The 24,260-nt window shown below is 50.0% G+C and overlaps 1 protein-coding gene across 3 annotated transcripts in view; it reads right to left on the reverse strand.

Moving 5' to 3' along the window:
• Positions 1-24,260, reverse strand: part of LOC139265241 (gamma-aminobutyric acid receptor subunit gamma-4-like) — a 707,225-nt gene that overhangs the window by 344,911 nt on the left and 338,054 nt on the right. For all 3 annotated transcript variants that reach the window (XM_070882172.1, XM_070882171.1, XM_070882173.1), the window contains exon 3: positions 15,014-15,081. In XM_070882172.1, the coding sequence (XP_070738273.1) occupies positions 15,014-15,081 (68 nt within the window). The remainder of the gene's footprint in view (positions 1-15,013; positions 15,082-24,260) is intronic.

The following is a 24,260-nucleotide window of genomic DNA, read 5'->3' on the forward strand; positions in this document are numbered from 1 at the left end:
CCTTTTCCTAATCTGTCACCATTCAGATAATAGTCTGTCTCTCTGTTTTTACCACCAAAGTGGATAACCTCACATTTATCCACATTATACTTCATCTGCCATGCATTTGCCCACTCACCTAACCTATCCAAGTCACTCTGCAGCCTCACAGCATCCTCCTCGCAGCTCACACTGCCACCCAACTTAGTGTCATCCGCAAATTTGCAGATACTACATTTAATCCCCTCGTCTAAATCATTAATGTACAATGTAAACAGCTGGGGCCCCAGCACAGAACCTTGCGGTACCCCACTAGTCACTGCCTGCCATTCTGAAAAGTACCCATTTACTCCTACTCTTTGCTTCCTGTCTGACAACCAGTTCTCAATCCATGTCAGCACACTACCCCCAATCCCATGTGCTTTAACTTTGCACATTAATCTCTTGTGTGGGACCTTGTCGAAAGCCTTCTGAAAGTCCAAATATACCACATCAACTGGTTCTCCCTTGTCCACTCTACTGGAAACATCCTCAAAAAATTCCAGAAGATTTGTCAAGCATGATTTCCCTTTCACAAATCCATGCTGACTTGGACCTATCATGTCACCTCTTTCCAAATGCGCTGCTATGACATCCTTAATAATTGATTCCATCATTTTACCCCCAGTCTGACCTCTCTATCCTCGGCCTCCTACACTGTTTCACTTTGGGCCGCAGTTTGAGACGGTCTCGGGAGCGGTGTCCATCGGTAATGGGGCGGTGTCCATCACCGCCGCGCTGAACACGTTAGCGGGGCGGTGATGACATCAGCGTGACATGGACGTGCCGCGTCACACTGATGCGTAGCAATGTCCCTCCCCTTCCCCTTTAAGGGCGGACACACCGCCCAGCCGCTGACAGCTTCCTGCCGCGCAATGCTGTCGGGGGCACCGACCGGCGGCGGATCGCTCCTGAGGGGGCAACTTTCCCCATGGGGCGGGAAAGGGGTGACCTGATATTTAGATATCAGTCGGTAAGGGCTCGGCGTGTGGCTGACAAGGGGGCGGAGCGACAGGCAGGGAGGAAACACGGCACGGCGGAAAGCCGCTTCTACCGTCCCGGCCCGGGGGTAATTCCGCATGGGTCACACCATCCGCCTGCCCCCAGTCGGACAGGCCTTCCCGCCCCATTACCTCCCTTACAGGCAGTAACAGACTTAAACAAGGGGTAATTGTGGCCCTCTAATCTTCTGGCTTTTAAGCCCCAAATTTGATGTCACCTACTTTCAATTTACCTGAGCTTCTGCCCTACGTTTTGTGATCATGGTAATTCTCTCCATCATGGTGCCTTGGATTCCCAGTCTAAATACTGAGCCAGTGTAGACTTGGGCGCTGCTAAGCAGAGGTAACATTGTCCATGATTAGAGCCTATTTTGGAAGGCCCCAATGTCTGATTACAGGTCTGTGTTGAGTCACCACATACCCTGCCAGAGAGGTGATCTGCAGCACATTTGGACAAATCAAAGGGGAGAAGTGAAAGGAATCGTGGTAACGCACTGTGCTGACGTCATCAGCCAGACAGTCATTTGGAGGCTGGTAGCTCCACCGCATGCAAATTGAGGGATTGCCATAGAATAATAGGGTGTGCAGCTGGAGAGAGAGCGAGGAACAGAGGAGCCACCATAGCAAGTCCCAGAGGAAGAATGAAGGAACCTGACTGGGATTGACCTTGGACAGGGTCACCGCTTGTCTCCTTGGTGAGAAAGGGCAGGTCCCCTAAGGGGGCTTAAAGCACCGAGATATACCACGGAATATAACTGAGTCTTAAGCAAATCAAAGCAACGAGTGGCATTCTGGTCCACCAAGAAAACATGTCCCCCTTTCTTCCTGTAACCACGTCTCTGCTTATCTCCAATTGTTTGGGGTGGAAATTCGGTGGTGCCTCAGTTGGGGCGGTGTCCCGGCTGAGCGGTAAATTTTGCGGTGGCAAATGGTTTGTGTCTACTGCCGCAAAATTCATCAGCTGGGCCCGGAGTGTGGGGCGGAGCGCTAAGGGAGATGTTACACGCCTATTTTAGGGCGCTAGGCCGGCTGAGCATGGGAAAATCCCGAGCTAAATAGCCAGCCTCAGAGCACCCTGAGAGTGGCCTCAGGGGAGAAAATAATCTGAAAAAACCCACCAGAAACATTCCCAATGTGTAGCTCACGGCACCACAACATAAATCCCCACCCCGACATTACAAAAACCCAACCACACTTACCCGAGGACATTACTGACCTCACTGCGGCCGCTGCAGCTCAGACCGCCCGCTTTCACAGGCGGTCCCAGCAGGGAGCGCTGCCGCGCTACGGGTCGGGCGGGAGCCAAAAACCGCACCGTGTCGCTCCCAGGGGCGATGCACGCCGGCTCGCCTCTTCCGGGCGGCACTGCTCCATCCTTCCCATCGATACCGGCACCAAATGTCCCGGCAGGACGCAGGAAGCTGGTCGCCCGCCCGGGAGAGCTCACCGTCACCAGTGCCAGCCCTCCGGCCTGCTAAGAGGGGCAGCAGAAGACCGAATTTCCACCCCTTCATGTATCCTGCTTTTCTTAAATGTCTTCTGCCTTTTCTTTCTCCCTCTATCTGTTTCTCTGCCCCCCTTTATCTCTCTGTATGCCTCTTAACACTTAAAAACATTTCTGACTGACTCATTTTCTCTCTCTTTCCCCTTCTTTCTCTCTCTCTCTCGCAGACAGTTTCTCTTTGACTCATTTTCTCATTCTTTCTCTGCCTTGTTTTGTAAATCTCTCATTTCCTTCCTCATCTCTCACATATTTCTCCCACTCATTTTAAATGTCTCTCACACTCATTCACTCCATTTCTGCCTCCGTCTCACTTTGAGTGTCAGCTGTGCCTCAATCAGCAGCACTCTCGCCTTTGACTGGGTTCCAGTTCCACTCTACAGATCGAGCACGCAAATCTAGGCCGACACTCCAGTACAGTACTGATGTGGTTTGAAGGATAAATATTGGCAGGACAACTTCGAAATAGTGCCATGGGACCTTTTATATCCAACTGAGAGGGCAGACGGGGCCTCGGTTCAACATCTCATCCAAAAGACTGTCAGCCTGCACTATGTGCTCATATCTGTGGAGTGGGGCTTGAACACATGACCTTCTGACTCGGGTGAAAGTGCTACCACTGAGCCACGGGGGATCAGAGACTGTGGGAATTACAACAGTCCCCAAAGAGTTACCTCTGGAAATTTCCCAATCACACAGGTCCATGTCCTTGGCTCCCCCATTGGCTCACTGTCACTCAAGCCACCCTGGACCGATCACCAACCCACAGTCATCCAACCCTACATCCTGTCTCCATTCACTGTCCTATAAATATATATATTTGTATAACACAGAGGCAGAAATGGGCTTTGTTTTCTGTAGAATGGAGGACGCTGTGGGGAGACCTTATTGGAGGTGCCATCTTTCAGTTGAGACGTTAAACTGTACCCCGGGTCTGCTCTCTCAGGTGGATGTAAAAGATCCCATGGCACTATTTCGAAGAGGAGCAGGGGAGTTATCCCCGGTGTCCCGGGGCCAATATTTATCGCTCAATCAACATAACAAAAACAGATTATCTGGTCATTATCACCTTGCTGTTTGTGGGAGCTTGCTGTGCGCATATTGGCTGCCGCGTTTCCCACATTAAAAAAGCAGTGACAACATTGTACATTTATTGGCTGCGGATCGCTTTGAGACATCTGATGCTTGTGAAAGGCGCTATATAAATGCAAGTCTTACTTTCTTTCCTTCAGTGTAACATTAAAAACTGGGATCCTCTTACTCCGCAGGGCTCCCTGGGTGAGCCACAAGGGCAGTAACTGAAATCTCAGCTATAAACGCAACCTTACTGGAATAGTGATCCAGACAACGCGAGTGCAAATCCCACCGTGGAAGTTTCAGAATTTTAATAGAGTTAAAAAAAACTATCTGGAAATAAAAAACAGGAATCAGTAAAAGTGGGCATGAAGCTGTCGGGTTGCAGTAAAAACCCAACTGGTTTACTAATGTCCTTTAGGGAAGGAAACCTGCCGTCCTTATCCATTATCCTTTCTGATATGCAGCTTAAAGAACCTTTGCCATATACCTCGAAGAACACCGTGGGCAGATTCTATTCAATAATTTGCTTGACTATAGCCTGGACCATAATATATTGTAGCATTACACAGTTTGCCTTCATCTGTGAATTGGGGCGTACTTAGTGACAGATCAGCTGTGATCAGTGGAGACGCAATGGAAGGTCGGCACTAACATCAGAGAGACAGCTGTAGCCACAGGCTCCGACCGTGCTGAGCTGCGAGCAGGGGATCTGACTGGGCAACTGAGATAAGGGGAAGTGGCTGAGTGAATTTGTACGGGGATTGTGCTGAACTTAACAGAATGAGGGATGAGCTTCCTCGGCAAGTTTTCACAGGGTTCCGCGTCAGCGATTTACTTTGCAGAAATAAGTAGCAGATAATTGGCTGATATCAGAGTGAAAACTAGCTCAATATATGTACGAGCACAGAAAATCATAGAATCATAGAAATTTACAGCACAGAAGGAGGCCATTTCGGCCCATTGTGTCCGCGCCGGTCCACCAAGAGTAACCCACCCTAATCCCACTTTCCAGCTCTTGGTCCATAGCCCTGTAGGTTACGGTACTTCAGCTGCACATCCAAGTATCTTTTCAATGTGGGGAGGGTTCCTGCCTCTACCACACTTTCAGGCAGTGAGTTCCAGACCCCCACCACTCTCTGGGTGAAGACATTTCCCCTCAAATCCCCTTTAAACCTCCCCCCAATTACTTTAAATCTATGGCCCCTGGTTGTTGACCCCTCAGCTAAGGGAAATAGGTTCTTCCTATCCACTCTATCCAGGCCCTTCATAATTTTATACATCTCGATAAGGTCTCCCCTCAACCTCCTCTTTTCCAAAGAAAACAGACCCAGCCTATCCAATCTTTTCTCATAGCTAAAATTCTCCAGTCCAGGCAACATCCTCGTAAATCCCTGTATCCTCTCTAGTGTTATCACATCTTTCCTGTAATGTTGTGACCAGAACTGCATGCAGTACTCCAGCTGTGGCCTAACTAATGTTTTATACAGTTCAAGCATAACCTCCCTGCTCTTATATTATATGCCTCGGCTAATAAAGGCAACCATTCCATGTGCCTTCTTAACCACCTCATCTACCTGGCCTGCTACCTTCAGGGATCTGTGGACATGCACTCCACGGTCCCTTTGTTCCTCTACACTTCTCAGTGTCCTACCATTTAATGTGTATTCCCTTGCCTTGTTAGACCTCCCCAAATGCATTACCTCACACTTCTCCGGATTGAATGGCAAATGTGTCCCCCTCCCATCCAGAGGATTCCCACTCCGCCCGCGAAGCGCGGCAGAGACGGAGTCCATTCCGACTTTGCATCCTGATACGCTGTGGCTCAGTGGGTGGCTCTCTCGCCTCTGAGTCAGAAGGTTGTGGGTTCAAGTCCCACTCCAGATATTTGAACCCATAATCTAGGCTGACACTCCAGTGTAGTGCTAAGGGAGTGCCGCACTGTCGGAGGGGCTGTCTTCTGGATGAGACGTTAAACCAAGGCCCTGTCTGACCTCTCAGGTGAACGGAACTAATTTGAAGAAGAGCAGGGAAGTTCTGGTCAATACTTATTCCTTAACCGACATCACTAAAACAGATTATCTGGTCATTATCACATTGAGCTTTCTGTGTATAAATTGGTTGCTGAATTTCCTACATTACAACAGTCACTACACTCCAAAAGTACTTCTTTGGCTGGAAAGTGTGTTGGGATGTCCTGATGTCGTGAAAGGAAGATTTTAAATGCAAGTCTTTTGTTCTGATGCAGACCCTGTCCCAAATCATGGGGCCGGGGTTATTGAAGTATTGGGTGGAGGGTGCAAGCCTGTAAGGGTAGCGAGAGGTAAGGTATATGGCAAGGTATATGGCGGGGTATATGATGTGGTATATGGCAAGGCGTATGGTAAGGAATATTGCAGGGTTTATGGTAAGGTAAATGGCTAGGTATATAGCAAGATATAGGGTAAGGTATTTAGTAAAGTTGATTGTCCTATCGCACTATTGGGAGAAGAGCATAGAAACATAGAAAATAGGTGCAGGAGTAGGCCATTCGGCCCTTTCTAGCCTGCACCACCATTCAATGAGTTCATGACAGTTCTCCTGCCATCAGCATCACTAAAAAACATCTCTTCATCGTCACATTGCTGTTTGCGGGACGGTGCATTGGGATCTGCCGTGCTGTGAACAGTTGTTGTTAATGATATAACATGCTCATCTTTCAGCCAAAGGTTCCTCTCCTCATTGATCAGTGGGCTATGGTTCACAACTGGCGCTGTTAATGATGAGTTTAATGGCATTCGTCGTTATTAATATGTAAATCGTCCAGCAACTTGTGGCGTGGAAGAAATACCCCATGAGTTGTGAATCACAAGCGGTGAGAGCAGGACTAGAGCAGCATCGGGGCTAACAGGCTGGGAACGGGAGCAATCAACAGAGGCAAAGATAGAAAGTGTGACATCAGAGGGATGTCAGCTCAAGGGAAACAGCCTATTGGTCAGTCGGTGAGGGTCTTTGTCTTCTAGTTTTAAGTTTATTCCATTCTCAAATAGTTCATAGTATAGTTCGTAGTCAAATACCTAGAGGGATGGCAGGGCAGTTCTGTCCCGTGGTGTGCACATCCTGTGCCATGTGGGAAGTCCTAGATGCTTTGCGTAGCCTGGACGAACACGTGTGCAGGAAGTGTCACCAGCTACAGCAACTCGAGCTCCGCGTTTCGGAGCTTGAGCGGCGGCTGGAGTCACTGCGGTGCATCCGTGAGGCTGAGAACTTCGTGGATAGCACGTTTCAGGAGGTGGTCACCCTGCAGCTTAAGTGTGCAGGCAGAGAGGGAATGGGTGACTGCCAGACACAAGAGGCGGAGCAGGCAGTTAGTGCAGGAGTCTCCTGACACCATCTCACTCTCCAACCGGTATTCTGTTCTGAGTACTAGTGAGGGCAATGGTTCCTCTGGGGAGTGCGCCAGAGCCAAATCCACGGCACCACGGGTGGCTCAGCTGCACAGGGGGAGAGGAAGAAGAGTGGAAGAGCTATAGTGGTAGGGGATTCGATAGTCAGCGGTGTTTCTGCGACCGCAGACATGACTCCAGGATGGTATGTTGCCTCCTGGTGCCAGGGTCAAGGATGTCACCGAGCGGCTGCAGGGAATTCTGGGGGGAGAGGGTGAACAGCCAGAGGTCGTGGTCCATATTGGGACCAATGACATAAGTAGGAAGAGGGATGAGGTCCTGCAGGAAGCGTTTAGGAAGCTAGGAGAGAGATTAAAAGCAGGACCTCAAAGGTAGTAATCGCCGGATTACTCCCGGTGCCACGAGCTGGTGAGTACAAAAAAAGGAGGATAGAGCAGATGAATACGTGATTGGAGAGATGGTGCAGGAGGGAGGGCTTTAGATTCTTGAGGCATAGGACCGTTTCTGGGGGAGGTGGGACCTGTACAAGCCGGACGGGTTGCACCTCAACAGAGCCGGGACCAATATCCTCGCGGGGGCGGGGCGGGGGGGTTTGCTAGTGCTGTTGGGGAGGTTTAAACTAGCTTGGCAGGGGGATGGGAACCTGAGAATAGATTCAGTATGGAGGGGAGTAAATCTGGAATTAGAAAGCAAAAAAGTAGAAAGTGAATTAGGAAGACAGAGGAAACAAAGACTAGAAAACTAGAAGACAATAAAAGAGGGTGGCCGTGCTAAATGGTATATACTTCAATGCAAGGAGTATAGGGAATTATGCAGATGAGCTGAGAGCACAGATAGACACGTGGGAGTACGATATTATAGCTATTACTGAGACATGGCTGAAAGAGGGGCAGGTATGGCAGCTCAACATTCCTGGTTAGAGTTTTCAGACGGGATAGAGAGGGGGGTAAAAGGGAGGTGGTATCGTGATATTGATTAAAGAAACAATTACAGTTGTGAGGAGGGATGATATGTTAGAAGGATCATCAAATGAGGCCATATGGGTTGAATTGATGAACAAAATGGGGCGATCACACTGCTGGGAGTGTACTATAGACCCCCAAACAGTCAGAAGGAGATAGAAGAATAAATATGCAGGCAAATTTCTGAGAAGTGCAAAAACTATAGGGCAATAATAGTGGGGGATTTCAACTACCCTAATAGTAATTGGGATAAAATTAGTGTGAAATGTATAGAGGGTGCGGAATTCCTAAAATGCATTCAGGAGAACTTTTTTAGCCAGTATGTAGCAAGCCCAACATGGGAGGGGGTGGTTCTGGACTTAGTTTTAGGGAATGAAGCTGGGCAGGTGGAAAGGGTATCAGTGGGAGAGTATTTAGGTGCTCGTGATCATAATTGTTAGATTTAGGGTAATTATGGAAAAGGACAAAGATAGACCAGGAATAAAAGTTCTCAATTGGGGTAAAGCCAATTTTGTTAAGCTGAGAGGTGATTTAGCCACACTGGACTGGAAACAGCTACTTGAAGGTAAATCAGTGTCAGAGCAGTGTGAGGCATTCAAGGAGGAGCTCCGGAGGGTACAGAGTAAGTATGTTCCCTTAAATAAAAAGTGAGAGACAAACAAATCTCGAGCCCCCTGGAAAGAAAAAAAAGGAAGCTTATGACTGATTCCGAGGGCTCAATACGGCAGAATCTCTGGAGGAGTATAAAAAGTGCAGGAGTGCAATTAAAAATGAAATTAGGAAAGCAAAGAGAGAGCATGAAAAACTATTGGCAAGTAAAATCCACGAAAACCCAAAGATGTTTTATAAATACATTAAGAGCAAGAGGATAACTAAAGAGAGGGTAGGGCCTATTAGAGATCATAAAGGTAATCTGTGTGTGGAGGCAGAACAGGTGGGTATGGTTCTTAATGAATACTTTGCAGCTGTTTTCACAAAAGAGAGGGGCGATGCAGACACTGCTATCGAGGAGGAGGAGTGTAAAATATTAAATGAAATAAACATAGTGAGAGAGGAAGTATTAAGGGATATAACAGCTTTGAAAGTGGATAAATCCCCAGGCCTGGATGAAATGTATTCCAGGCCGCTAAGTGAAGCAAAAGAGGAAACAGCAGAGGCTCTGACCATCATTTTCCAATCCTCTCTGGTTACAGGGGTGGTGCTGGAGGACTGGAGGACTGCTAATGTGGTACCTTTGTTTAAGAAGTGAGAAAGGGATAGACCGAGTAATTACAGGCCAGTCAGCCTAACCTCAGTGGTGGGAAAATTATTGGAAAAACATGGATTAATCAAGGACAGTCAGCACTGATTTGTTAAGGGAAGGTCGTGTCTAACTAACTTGATTGAATTTTTTGAGGAGATAACAAGGAGGGTCGATGAGGGCAGTGCGTATGATGTAGCGTATATGGATTTTAGCAAAGCTTTTGATAAGGTCAAACATGGCAGACTGGTCATGAAAGTAAAAGCCCATGGGATCCAGGGCAAAGTGGTAAGTTGGATCCAAAATTGTCTCAAAGGCAGGAAGCAAAGGGTAATGGTTGATGGGTGTTTTTGTGACTGGAAGGCTGTTTCCAGTGGGGTTCCACAGGGCTCAGTACTGGGTCCCTTGCTTTTTGTGGAACTGGTTGTACCTCTCCAGTCCGGGACTCTTTAGTCCGGAAACATCCCTCGTCCGGCATCAGCTCCGGCGTGGGTGGCGTCCCGCGCTGTTTGTTGAGGTAAGTGGGTCAGGCACGGAAAGAGAAGAGAAGAGAAGCACAGGCAGCTGACTGAGGTGCCGAAGCTGGGCCTGACCCCACGCTCTCTCTCTCTCCCCTTGCCACCCCCCCGCTTCTCTCCCCGCCCCCCCCGCTTCTCTCTCCACCCCCTGCTTCTCTCTCTGTCCCCCACTTCTCTCTCTGCCGGCTGCTTCTCTTCCCGCCCCCCCCGCTATTTCTCCCCCGCCCTGCCCCTTCTCCCCAGCTTCTCTCCCCACCCAGCTCCTTCTCTCCTGCCCCTCCCGCTTCTCTAACTACCCCCGCTTCTCTCCGTGCCCCACCCCCCCGCTTCTCCTCCCGCCCCCCCACTTCTCCCCCGTCCCACCACATATATCCTCGAACCCCGGTTCTCTCCCCCACCCCATCCCGCTCCGCCACTTCTCTTTCCGACCCCCTCCCCCCCACCCCCGCTTCTCTTCCCGACCCACCTCACCCTGCCCCTTCTCTCCCCATCCCGCCACTTCTCTCCGGTGCTTCTATCCACTTCTGGACGACTAAATGCAGCGCATGCGCAGAACACTTCCGGGTCATTGCCAGCAGCGTTGTCACCAGTTGACCTCCCGTGGTTCAGAAAATTCTCTGGTCCGGCACTCCCACGGATGCCAGACTGGAGAGGTCCAACTGTATATATTAATGATTTAGACGGGAATGTTGGAGCTATGATTAAGAAGTTTGCAGATGACACTAAAATAGGCTGTGTGGTTGATAATGAAGAAGAAAGCTCTAGACTGCAGGAAGCTATCAATGAACTGGTCAGAACATTGGCAAATGGAATTCAATCTGGAGAAGTGTGAGGTAATGCATTTGGGGAGGGCTAACAAGGCAAGGGAATACACATTAAATGGTAGGGCACTGAGAAGTGTAGAGGAACAAAGGGACCTTGGAGTGTATGTCCACAGATCCCTGAAGGTAGCAGGCCAGGTAGATAAGGTGGTTAAGAAGGCATACGGAATACTTGCCTTTATTAGTCGAGGCATAGAATACAAGAGCAGGGAGGTTATGCTTGAACTGTATAAAACACTGGTTAGGCCACAGCTGGAGTACTGTGTGCAGTTCTGGTCACCACATTACAGGAAAGATGTGATTGCACTGGAGAGGGTACAGAGGAGATTTACAAGAATGTTGCCGGGACTGGAGAATTTTAGCTATGAGGAAAGATTGGCTAGGCTGGGTCTGTTTTCTTTGAAACACAGGAGAGACCTGATTGAGGTGTATAAAATTTTGAGGGGCTGGATAGAGTGGATAGGAAGGACCTGTTTCCCTTAGCAGAGGGGTTAACAACCAGGGGGCATAGATTTAAAGTAATTACTAGAAGGTTTAGAGTGGATTTGAGGGGAAATTTCTTCACCCAGAGGGTGGTGGGGTCTGGAACTCACTGCCTGAAAGGGAGGTAGAGGCAGAAACCCTCACCACATTAAACAGTACTTGGATGTGCACCAGAAGTGCCATAACTTACAGGGCTACGGACCGAGAGCTGGAAAGTGGGATTAGGTTGGATAGTTCTTGGTCGGCCGGTGTGGACACGATGGGCCGAAATGGCCTCCTTCCGTGCTGTAAATGTCTATGTTTCTGGATAATTTGTGCCGCTCCGCCATTAGCCTCGTGCTAACGGTAGCTCGCCCTCAACCTGCCCGATATTGTTAAGAACTTGCTGGATTTTCACATTAAACTCCAAGTAAACTCTCCGCAGAAAGTTAGGGCTGGTACTTAACAATATGAGGACCCTTTTAATAAATTGATAAATGTTAATGCAATGCCACTCAACCTCTCCGGCTCAGAAAGGGAACGACTTAAACTGTTCAATCTCATTACTGCAGGTTGGTCTTCTGAGAGATTTAAAAAAATATGAATTTAAAAACATATATACTTTTCCTTTCAGTCCCTCTTATCTCTCGTTCTTAATCCAATCTTTCATTCCCTCTTTCTATTTCTGTTTCTGACTTGATTTGACTATAATTCACCCTCCTTCTCTGCTGCCCCTCTGTATCTCTCACAATCCTTCAGTCTCATTGGTTAAGGAGATACACTGCTGCTCCCATTGTTCACACAGTTCCCAGATGCAGTGTTCCTCTCACTGTGCCATTATCAGTTCCACTTCCAGCAAATTTCAGGTCAGAAACATCCTTCGCGCTAAAAGGTGCAGAGCCCGATGGCACATACCACGGGATGTGCTGCACCAGCAAGACCTCAGTCAGTGTTGTATTAAAAAGTTGCTCATTGACTAATGATACCATGGGCAGTAACTGGGCACTGTCTGATCCACACTGGGCACTGTCTGATCCACACTGGGCACTGTCTGATCCACACCGGACACTGTCTGATCCACACTGGGCACTCACTGTCTGATCCACACTGGGCACTGTCTGATCCACACTGGGCACTGTCTGATCCACACCGGACACTGTCTGATCCACACTGGGCAGTCACTGTCTGATCCACACTGGGCACTGTCTGATCCACACTGGACACTGTCTGATCCACACTGGGCAGTCACTGTCTGATCCACACTGGGCACTGTCTGATCCACACTGGGCAGTCACTGTCTGATCCACACTGGGCAGTCACTGTCTGATCCACACTGAGCAGTCACTGTCTGATCCACACTGGGCACTCACTGTCTGATCCACACTGGGCACTGTCTGATCCACACTGGGCAGTCACTGTCTGATCCACACTGGGCAGTCACTGTCTGATCCACACTGAGCAGTCACTGTCTGATCCACACTGGGCACTCACTGTCTGATCCACACTGGGCACTGTCTGATCCACACTGGGCACTGTCTGATCCACACCGGACACTGTCTGATCCACACTGGGCAGTCACTGTCTGATCCACACTGGGCACTGTCTGATCCACACTGGGCAGTCACTGTCTGATCCACACTGGGCACTCACTGTCTGATCCACACTGAGCAGTCACTGTCTGATCCACACTGGGCACTCACTGTCTGATCCACACTGGGCACTGTCTGATCCACACTGGGCACTGTCTGATCCACACCGGACACTGTCTGATCCACACTGGGCAGTCACTGTCTGATCCACACTGGGCACTGTCTGATCCACACTGGGCAGTCACTGTCTGATCCACACTGGGCACTGTCTGGTCCACACTGGGCAGTCACTGCCTGATCCACACTGGGCAGTCACTGTCTGATCCACACTGAGCAGTCACTGTCTGATCCACACTGGGCAGTCACTGTCTGATCCACACTGGGCACTGTCTGATCCACACTGGGCAGTCACTGTCTGATCCACACTGGGCAGTCACTGTCTGATCCACACTGAGCAGTCACTGTCTGATCCACACTGGGCACTCACTGTCTGATCCACACTGGGCACTGTCTGATCCACACTGGGCACTGTCTGATCCACACCGGACACTGTCTGATCCACACTGGGCAGTCACTGTCTGATCCACACTGGGCACTGTCTGATCCACACTGGGCACTCACTGTCTGATCCACACTGAGCAGTCACTGTCTGATCCACACTGGGCACTCACTGTCTGATCCACACTGGGCACTGTCTGATCCACACTGGGCACTGTCTGATCCACATCGGACACTGTCTGATCCACACTGGGCAGTCACTGTCTGATCCACACTGGGCACTGTCTGATCCACACTGGGCAGTCACTGTCTGATCCACACTGGGCACTGTCTGGTCCACACTGGGCAGTCACTGCCTGATCCACACTGGGCAGTCACTGTCTGATCCACACTGAGCAGTCACTGTCTGATCCACACTGGGCACTCACTGTCTGATCCACACTGGGCACTGTCTGATCCACACTGGGCACTGCCTGATCCACACTGGACACTGTCTGATCCACACTGGGCAGTCACTGTCTGATCCACACTGGGCACTGTCTGATCCACACTGGGCACTGTCTGATCCACACTGGGCACTGTCTGATCCACATTGGACACTGTCTGATCCACACTGGGCAGTCACTGTCTGATCCACACTGGGCACTGTCTGATCCACACTGGGCAGTCACTGCCTGATCCACACTGGGCACTGTCAAATCCACACTGGGCACTCACTGTCTGATCCACACTGGGCACTGTCTGATCCACACTGGGCAGTCACTGTCTGATCCACACTGGGCAGTCACTGTCTGATCCACACTGGGCACTGTCTGATCCACATTGGGCACTCACTGTCTGATCCACACTGGGCAGTCACTGTCTGATCCACACTGGGCAGTCACTGTCTGATCCACACTGGGCACTCACTGTCTGATCCACACTGGGCAGTCACTGTCTGATCCACACTGGGCAGTCGCTGTCTGATCCACACTGGGCAGTCACTGTCTGATCCACACTGGGCAGTCACAATCTGATCCACACTGGGCAGTCACTGTCTGATCCACATTGGGCACTCACTGTCTGATCCACACTGGGCAGTCACTGTCTGATCCACACTGGGCAGTCACTGTCTGATCCACACTGGGCAGTCACTGTCTGATCCACATTGGGCACTCACTGTCTGATCCATACTGGGCAGTCACTGTCTGATCCACATTGGGCACTCACTGTCTGATCCATACTGGGCAGTCACTGTCTGATCCACACTGGGCACTCACTGTCTGATCCACACTGGGCAGTCACTGTCTGATCCACACTGGGCACTGTCACATCCACATTGGGCACTCACTGTCTGATCCACACTGGGCACTCACTGCCTGATCCACACTGGGCACTGTCTGATCCACATTGGGCAGTCACTGTCTGATCCACACTGGGCACTGTCTGATCCACATTGGGCACTCACTGTCTGATCCACACTGGGCACTCACTGCCTGATCCACACTGGGCACTGTCTGATCCACACTGGGCACTCACTGTCTGATCCACACTGGGCAGTCACTGCCTGATCCACACTGGGCACTGTCTGATCCACACTGGGCACTCACTCTCTGATCCACACTGGGCACTGTCTGATCCACACTGGGCACTCACTGCCTGATCCACACTGGGCACTCACTGCCTGATCCACGCTGGGCACTGTCTGATCCACACTGGGCACTGTCTGATCCACACTGGGCACTCACTGTCTGATCCACACTGGGCAGTCACTGTCTGATCCACACTGGGCAGTCACTGTCTGATCCACACTGGGCACTGTCTGATCCACACTGGACACTGTCTGATCCACACTGGGCACTCACTGTCTGATCCACACTGGGCAGTCACTGTCTGATCCACACAGAGTGCAGGAACATCCCTCACTGTGTAACGTCTACACATCATTCCCATGAGTCACTTACCATTTGGATAACAGACACTGGGCCAATGCTGTTCACGTAAATGTCGACGTCAATAACAATCGGTTTCACTGAAAAATAAAAACACAGTGAGCACTGTGATTAGCAAACGTAACAATTGTATTTTAAGATACAATTACAGTGTGCAGAATACTTATTGTAGAAAATGACAAAGAAATTATTTGTTGGAAAGAAAAGCGATGTATTTCAATAACTCATTCTGAGTCAGATGGTCGTGTGTTCATGTCCCATTCCAGTACATAATCCAGGCATTGCAGTGCTGAGGGAGCGCTGCACTGTCGGAGGTGCCGTCTTTCATATCAGACGTTAAACCAAGGCCTCATCTGCTCTCTCAGGTGGATATAAAAGATCACACGGCACTATTGGAAGAAGAGTAGGGGAGTTCTCCCTGCTGTCTTGGTCGAATACCAATAAAATAGATTATCTGGCCATGATCACATTTACCATTTTGTGGGGCCTTGCTGTGCACAGAGTGCTGTGTTTGCCGGCAAGAAACACAGTGATTGCACTTCAAGAGTAATTGATGGCTGTAAAAGCTTTTGGATCTGCTGAGGATATGAAAGGAGCTATATAAATGCAAATTATTTTCTTCGCCCCCAGTTGTGATCGAAGAAAAATGCTTGTTGTCCAATAGAAGATCAATCCCTTTCTCAGCTCCAGCTCCCAGCCTCTTCCCCTCAGTCTCTAACCCAACCTGCCTCGTTTCTATTTTATTTATACTGATAGGTTGTTCTGAACTATTTTCTCGTGTTTGTTCCAAGCTCTAAATCCCCATCACACTAACTCTGCTTCCTTCCTGCATCTTCATTGCAGGGATCATTTTATCCTACAAGGATGGGTGGGTTGGGATAAGTGGGACATCTCACCATGACCCCAACCCACCTCCAATCTGCACTCTTCCGGTTTTGATGAAGAAAGCTGGGAGGTGGGGGACCAATCCATTCTCAGCAGGGATGTGGTCACTAAAATCTTTCAGAAGGCTGCATTTCTGAATTTTTATGAATAACTCATGGGATCCTTCTTCACCCAGAGAGTGGTGAACCTGTGGAATTCTCTACGACAGAAAGTTGTTGAGGCCAATTCACTAAATATATTCAAAAAGGAGTAGTCCTTACTACTAGGGAGATCAAGGGGTATGGCGAGAAAGCAGGAATGGGGTACTGAAGTTGCATGTTTTGCCATGAACTTATTGAATGGCGGTGCAGGCTCGAAGGGCCGAATGGCCTACTCCTGCACCTATTTTCTATGTTTCTATGATCCAGAAATCCTGTCAGGTAAAAGGAGGCGAAAAGGGCTGAAGTCATACCTAAAACAACGGAAGATGGTCGTGGTGGTTGGAGGTCAATCATCACAGCCCCAGGATATCACTGCAGGAGTTCCTCAGGGAAGTGTCCTAGGCCCAACCATCTTCAGTTGTTTCATCAATTGTTGTGCATCTGTAAAGCATGGAATCCCATGTTCCACCACCAGGGAGCACATCCCCTGAAGTCCCAAGAGATCCCAGCATCCCTTGGGAGCACTGTATATAAGCCGGCCCCTAAGGCCTGTTCCTCACTCTGGAGTGTCTGAATAAAGACTGAGGTTACTGTTACTTTAACCTCCCTGTGTGCAGTCTCATCTGTGTGAGGAACACAATAACTGGCGACGAGTATGCGAATCCAACGCGAAGATGCAGCAAACTGTGGGCATCCTGGAGAAGTTCTCGGAGGGTGAGGACTAGGAAGCCTATGGCGAACGGCTAGACCAGTACTTTGTAGCCAATGAGCTGGACGGAGAAGGAAGCGCTGCAAAAAGGAGAGTGGTCCGCCTCACGGTCTGCGGGGCATCGACCTACAGCCTCATGAAGAATCTTCTGGCTCCGGTGAAACCCACAGATAAGTCGTATGAGGAGCTGTGTATACTGGTTCGGGAGCATCTTAACCTGAGGGAGAGCGTGCTGATGGCGAGGTATCGGTTCTACACGTGCCAGCGATCTGAAGGTCAGGAAGTGGCGAGCTATGTCGCCGAGCTAAGGCGACTTGCAGGACAATGTGAATTTGATGGCTACCTGGAGCAGATGCTCAGAGACATTTTTGTACTGGGCATTGGCCACAAGACCATCCGACGAAAACTTTTGACTATAGAGACACCGACCCTCAGTAAAGCCATTGCGATAGCACAGACGTTTACGTCCACCGGTGATAACACCAAACAAATCTCTCAGCACACAAGTGCTAGCAATGTTCATAAATTAACTGAAACTATATTTGCGAGCAGAAATATACAGGGCAGAAACCACGAGTCTGCAACTGCCAGCAGACCTCAGGTGACCCAGATTGACTCAGAGTCCTCAACAAAGGATGAATGCAAGGCAATTCACACCTTGTTGATGTTGTGGAGGCTTCCATTCAGCCTATTCATGCTATTTCAAAAGGTATGTTTGCAAGAGCTGTGGAACAATGGGCCACCTCCAACGAGCTTGCAGATGAGCTGCAAGCTCTGCAAAACCTGCTAATCACCACGTGGCAGAGGAAGATCGGTCCATAGTGGATCAAAGCAGTTTCGAGCCTCAGAGAGAGGAGGCAGATGCTGAAGTACACGGGCTGCACACACTTTCAACGAAATGTCCACATATAATGCTAAACGTAAAATTGAATGGCTTACCCGAAGTCATGGAACTGGACACTGGCGCTAGCCAATCCATCATGAGTAAAAAGATGTTTGAGAGACTATGGTGCAACAAGGCACTCAGACCAGCCCTGAGCCCCATCCACACGAAACTGAGAACGTACACCAAAGAGCTTATTACTGTCCTGGGCAGCGCCATGGTCAAGGTCAGCTAGGAGGGCACGGTGCACGAACTGCCACTTTGGACTGTCCTGGGCGATGACCCCAAACTGCTTCGAAGGAACTGGCTGGGCAAAATCCGCTGGAACTGGGATGACATCCGAGCGCTATCACATGTAGATGAGGCCTCATGTACCCAGGTTCTTAACAAATTTCCTTCCCTTTTTGAGCCAGGCATTGGAAACTTTTCCGGGGTGAAGGTGCGGATCCACTTGGTCCCAGAGGCACGACCCATTCACCACAAGGCACAAGTGGTACCTCACCTCTCATGATGAGGGAGAGAGCGGAAATCGAGCTGGACAGGCTGCAACGCGAGGGCATCATCTCCCCAGTGGAATTCAGCGAGTGGGCCAGCCCGATTGTTCCAGTACTCAAAAGTGATGGCACGGTCAGGATTTGTGGCGATTATAAAGTAACTATTAATCGTTTCTCGCTACAGGACCAATACCCGCTACCTAAGGCAGACGACCTATTTGCGACGCTGGCAGGAGGCAAGACGTTCACCAAGCTTGACCTGACTTCGGCCTACATGATGCAGGAGCTGGAGGAGTCTTCGAAGGGCCTCACCTGCATCAACACGCACAAGGGACTGCTCATCTACAACAGATGCCCGTTTGGAATTCGGTCGGCTGCAGCGATCTTCCAGAGAAACATGGAGAGCCTACTCAAGTCGGTACCATGCACGGTGGTTTTTCAGGACAACATATTGGTCATGGGTCGGGACACCGCCGAGCACCTACAAAACCTGGAGGAAATCCTCCAGCGACTGGATCGCGTCGGGCTGCGGCTGAAGAAGTCGAAATGGGTCTTCATGGCAACAGAAGTGGAGTTTTTGGGGAGAAAGATCGCGGCGGATGGCATTCGACCCACAGACGCCAAGACAGAGGCTATGAGGAACGCGCCCAGGCCACAGAACGTCACGGTCGTTCCTGGGACTCCTCAACTATTTTGGTAACTTCCTACTGGGGTTAAGCACCCTCTTAGAGCCCCTACATGTGTTATTGCGTAAAGGTGAGAACTGGGTATGGGGAAAAAAAACAAGTAATTGCTTTTGAGAAAGCCAGAAACATTTTATGCTCCAACAAGCTGCTTGTATTGTATAACCCGTGTAAAAGACTTGTGCTAGCATGTGATGCATCGTCGTATGGAGTCGGGATGGTATTACAACAAGCTAACGTTGCGGGGAAGTTGCAATCTGTCGCCTATGCCTCCAGGAGCTTGCCTAAGGTCGAGAGGGCCTACAGCATGATTGAGAAAGAGGCATTTAGCGTGTGTGTTTGGGGTAAAGAAAATGCATCTGTATCTGTTTGGCCTCAAATTTGAGCTGGAAACCGATCACAAGCCCCTCATATCCCTGTTCGCTGAAAACAAGGGGATAAATACTAATGCCTCAGCCCGCACAGAAAGGTGGGCACTCGCGCTATCAGCATATAACTATACCATCCGCCACAGGCCAGGCACCGAGAACTGTGCGGATGCTCTCAGTCGGCTACCATTGCCCACCACAGGGGTGGAAATGGTGCAGCTTGCAAACTTGTTGATGGTCATGGAAGCGTTTGAAAATAATAAATCACCTGTCACGGCCCGCCAGATAAGGACTTGGACCAGCCAAGATCCTCTGCTGTCCTGAGTAAAAGACTGTGTACTGTATGGGAGCTGGGCCAACATCCCCGTTGAAATGCAAGAGCCAATCAAGCCGTTCCAGCGGCGAAAGGACAAGCTGTCCATTCAGCCTGTTGTGGGGTAACCGCATAGTGCTACCCAAAAAGGGCAGGGAGACGTTCATCTCGGATCTCCACAGCACACACCCGGGTATAGTAATGATGAAAGCGATAGCCAGATCTCACGTGTGGTGGCCCGGTATCGACTCTGACTTAGAGTCCTGTGTACAGCAATGCAGTGTATGTGCTCAGTTGAGCAACGCGCCCAGAGAGGCACCACTAAGTGTGTGGTCCTGGCCCTCCAGACCATGGTCGAGGATCCATGTTGACTATGCGGGCCCGTTTCTCGGTAAAATGTTCCTGGTGGTGGTGGATGCTTTTTCAAAATGGATTGAATGTGAAATAATGTCGGGAAACACTGCCACCGCCACCATTGAAAGCCTGAGGGCCATGTTTGCCACCCACGGCCTGTCTGACACACTGGTCAGTGACAACGGGCCATGTTTCACCAGTGCCAAATTTAAAGAATTCATGACCCGCAATGGGATCAAACATGTCACCTTGGCCCCGTTTAAACCAACCTCCAATGGGCAGGCAGAGCGGCCAGTACAAACAATCAAACAGAGCCTTAAATGAGTCACAGAAGACTCACTCCAAACCTGCCTGTCCCGAGTACTGCTCAGCTACCGCACAAGACCCCACTCGCTCACAGGGGTGCCCCCGACTGAGCTACCCATGAAAAGGACACTTAAAACAAGACTCTCGCTGGTTCACCCCAACCTGCATGATCAGGTAGAGAACAGGCGGCAGCAACAAAATGTAAACGATGGTCGCGCCACTGTGTTACGGGAAATTGATCTGAATGACCGTGTGTATGTGCTAAACTATGGACATGATCCCAAGTGGATCGCGGGCATGGTGATAGCTAAAGAAGGGAGTAGGGTGTTTGTAGTCAAACGAGACAATGGACAAATTTGCAGAAAGCACCTGGACCAAACGAGGCTGCGGTTCACAGACTGCCCTGAACAACCCACAGCAGACACCACCTTTTTCGAGCCCACAACACACACCCAAAGGATCAACGACACCACCCCGGACCAGGAAATCGAACCCATCACACCCAACAGCCCAGCAAGGCCTGGCTCACCCAGTAGTCCTGCAGGGCCAACAACACGCCAGCCCAGCGAGGGCACAGCCAACACACCAGAACAGACATTTGTACCGAGGCAGTTCACCAGGGAAAGAAAGGCTCCTGACTGCCTCACCTTGTAAATAGTTTTCACTTTGACTTTGGGGAGGAGTGATGTTGTGTGTCTGTAAAGCATGCACTCCCATGTCCCGCCACCAGGGAGCTCATCCCCTGAAGTCCCAAGGGATCCCAGCATCCCTTGGGAACACTGTATAAGCCGGCCCCGAAGGCCTGTTCCTCACTCTGGAGAGTCTAAATAAAGACTGAGGTCACTGTTACTTTAACCTTCCTGTGTGCAGTATCATCTGTGTTAGGAACACAATATCAATGACCTTCCCTCCATCATAAGGTCAGAAGTGGGGATGTTCGCTGATGACTGCAGTGTTCAGTTCCATTTGCAACTTGTCAGATAATGGAGCAGTCCATGCCCGCATGCAGCAAGACCTGGACAACATTCAGGCTTAGGCTGATAAGTGGCAAGTAACATTCGCGCCACACAAGTGCCAGGCAATGACCATCGCCAACAAGCGAGAGTCTAACCACCGCCCCTTGACATTTAACAGCATCACCATCGCCGAATCTCCCACCATCAACATCCTGGGGGTCACCATTGACCAGAAACTTAACTGGACCACCCACATAAATACTGTGGCTATAAGAGTAGGTCAGAGGCTGGGTATTCTGTGGCGAGTGTCTCACCTCCTGTCTCCCCAAAGCCTTTCCACCATCTACAGGGCACAAGTCAGGAGTCCGATGGAACACTCTCCACTTGCCTGGATGAGTGCAGCTCCAACAACACTCAAGAAGCTCAACACCATCCAGGACAAAGCAGCCGCTTGATTGGCCCCCCATCCACCACCTTCAATACTCACTCCCCCCACAATATCCCTCCCCACAATGTCCCACCCCCCCACAATATCCTAACCCCCCCCACAATATCCCATCTCCCCCCCACAATATCCCAAAACCCCCCCACAATATCTCAACCCCCCACAATATCCCAACTCCCCCCCCACAATATCCCAACCTCCCCCACAATATCCCAACCCCCCCCAACAATGTCCCACCCACCCCCCCAATATCCTATTCCCCCCCACAATATCCCACCACCCCAATATCCCATTCCCCCCACAAGATCCCACCCCCCCAATATCCCATTCCCCCCCACAATATCCCAACCCCCCCCCCACAATATCCCAACCCCCCAACAATATCCCCCCCCCCCACCACCACGATGTCACATACCAGCCATTCCCTCCCCGACTGCTTTCCCGCCCGACTGTCAATCTGTCAATCTCTCACCCTGACTGGCTGTTGGGTGGGAAACCTGTTGAAAAGTTGAAACGACGCCCTGCCGTTAAATCAAGCACGGTGTGCGGGAAACCCTTATTTCCAGGTTTCCATCCAAAACTCCTGCCCTCCCCTCCCCCCATCCTGCTCTTCCCTGCTACTGTCGAAGCCCATGATGCATCATAATATCTCCGAAGCGAGTCAGCACTTTCCCAGACCTCGCTCCTGTAGAACTACTCACCTTTCTCAGTCTTTCCTTTCCTACAATCTACAGACTTTTCAATCCCAACCATCACATCCTGACTCACCTTGACTCCGCTCCTGTTTTCAGCCTTAGTCCTGCCCTGGGGGCCTCGGCTGCCCTCTACGTTTGTCGATAATAGTAAATCAGAGTAATGCTACTTACACAAGTTTAGTTTACTTCCATATACTTGATTCAACCTCACCTTCAGACACATTCCTCCATCAGCGAAAGGGAATCAAGTGGTGTGACAAATGCAAGGCTCATTGGCAGCACCCTTGCTCCAAGCACTGGCATCTGCTCAAGTACGTCATCGTCCAAGCCAGGGATCGCAAGGACGTACGCATCACCCGCGCCATGACGGGAGTTGACGACTGCTGGATGGACCACCATCTAAACGTTGGCGCACTCAAAGACCCCGCAAAGAAAGCTCTACTCAGCCAGCGCCTCACAGACAACCTGACGACTCCCAGTGAACCGGAGACGCAGAGTCCACAGCGCCTGGTCTGTCCTCAAATCCTCCATAATTAGCACCTGTGAAGAGATGCTGGTCACTCGACCAGAAAACACCAAGACTGATTCGATGAGAACGACCAGGAGATTCAGGAGTTGATAAACCGCAAACGCAAGGCATTTTTGAATTGGAAGCATCAACACAACTCGAGAGCAAGAAAGCAGCTCTCCAGATGTCTGAAGGCCGAGGTCCAACATAAAACCCGCGACCTAAAGAACAGATGGTGGGTGGAGAAAGCGCAGGAGATCCAGCGACTAGCCGATAACCACGATGTGTGTGGATTCTTTAGCGCAGTCAAGACCACCCATGGCCCAAGCACCCACGGTCCTACCCCACTGAGGGCCAAGAATGGAGAGGTACCCATCAAGGACAGAGAGGCAGTCAGTGTCCGCTGGAAGGAGTACTTCGAAGATCTCCTTAACTGAGACTCTGACTTCGATGCGAGTGTCCTCGACTCCATCCCGCAGCATGCCACCCGCCACCATCTCAGCACAACCCCAGCCCGGCACGAGGTTGAAAAGGCCATCCGACAATTGAAGAACAACAAGGCCTCAGGAGCAGATGGAATACCCGCCGCTGCACTAAAACATGGTGGAGAAGCACTTCTGGCACAGATCCATGACCTCATCTCTCATATTTACAACTATTTACAATCCATATTAACGACTTGGAAGAAGGGACTGAGTGTAATGTAGCCAAGTTTGCTGATGATACAAAGATGGGAGGAAAAGCAATGTGTGAGGAGGTCACAAAAAATCTGCAAAAGGACATAGACAGGCTAAGTGAGTAGGCAAAAATTTGGCAGATGGAGCATAATGTTGGAAAGTGTGAGGTCATGCACTTTGGCAGAAAAAAATCAAAGAGCAAGTTATTATTTAAATGGAGAAAGATTGCAAAGTGCTGCAGTTCAGCGGGACCTGGGGGTACTTGTGCATGAAACACAAAAGGATAGTATGAAGGTACAACAAGTGATCAGGAAGGCCAATGGTATCTTGGCCTTTATTGCAAAGGGGATGAGTATAAAAGCAGGGAAGTCTTGCTACAGTGATACAGGGTATTGGTGAGGCCACAGCTGGAATACTGCGTGCAGTTCTGGTTTCCATATTTATGAAAGGATATACTTGTTTTGGAGGCAGTTCACAGAAGGTTCACTCGGTTGATTCTGGGGATGAAGGGGTTGACTTATGAGGAAAAGTTGAGTAGGTTGGGCCTCTACGCATTAGAATTCAGAAGAATGAGAGGTGATCTTATCCCAGGATGGCAGGATTGACATATGAGGAGAGACTGGATCGACTGGGCCTGTATTCACTGGAGTTTAGAAGAATGAGAGGGGATCTCATAGAAACATATAAACTTCTGACGGGATGGGACGGGTTAGATGCAGGAAGAATGTTCCCGATGTTGGGGAAGTCCAGAACCAGGGGAAACAGTCTAAGGGGTAAGCCATTTAGGACTGAGATGAGGAGAAACTTCTTCACTCAGAGAGTTGTTAACCTGTGGAATTCTCT

Source organism: Pristiophorus japonicus, chromosome 6 (assembly GCF_044704955.1).
Source record: "Pristiophorus japonicus isolate sPriJap1 chromosome 6, sPriJap1.hap1, whole genome shotgun sequence".
NCBI classification, from domain to species: Eukaryota; Metazoa; Chordata; class Chondrichthyes; family Pristiophoridae; genus Pristiophorus; species Pristiophorus japonicus.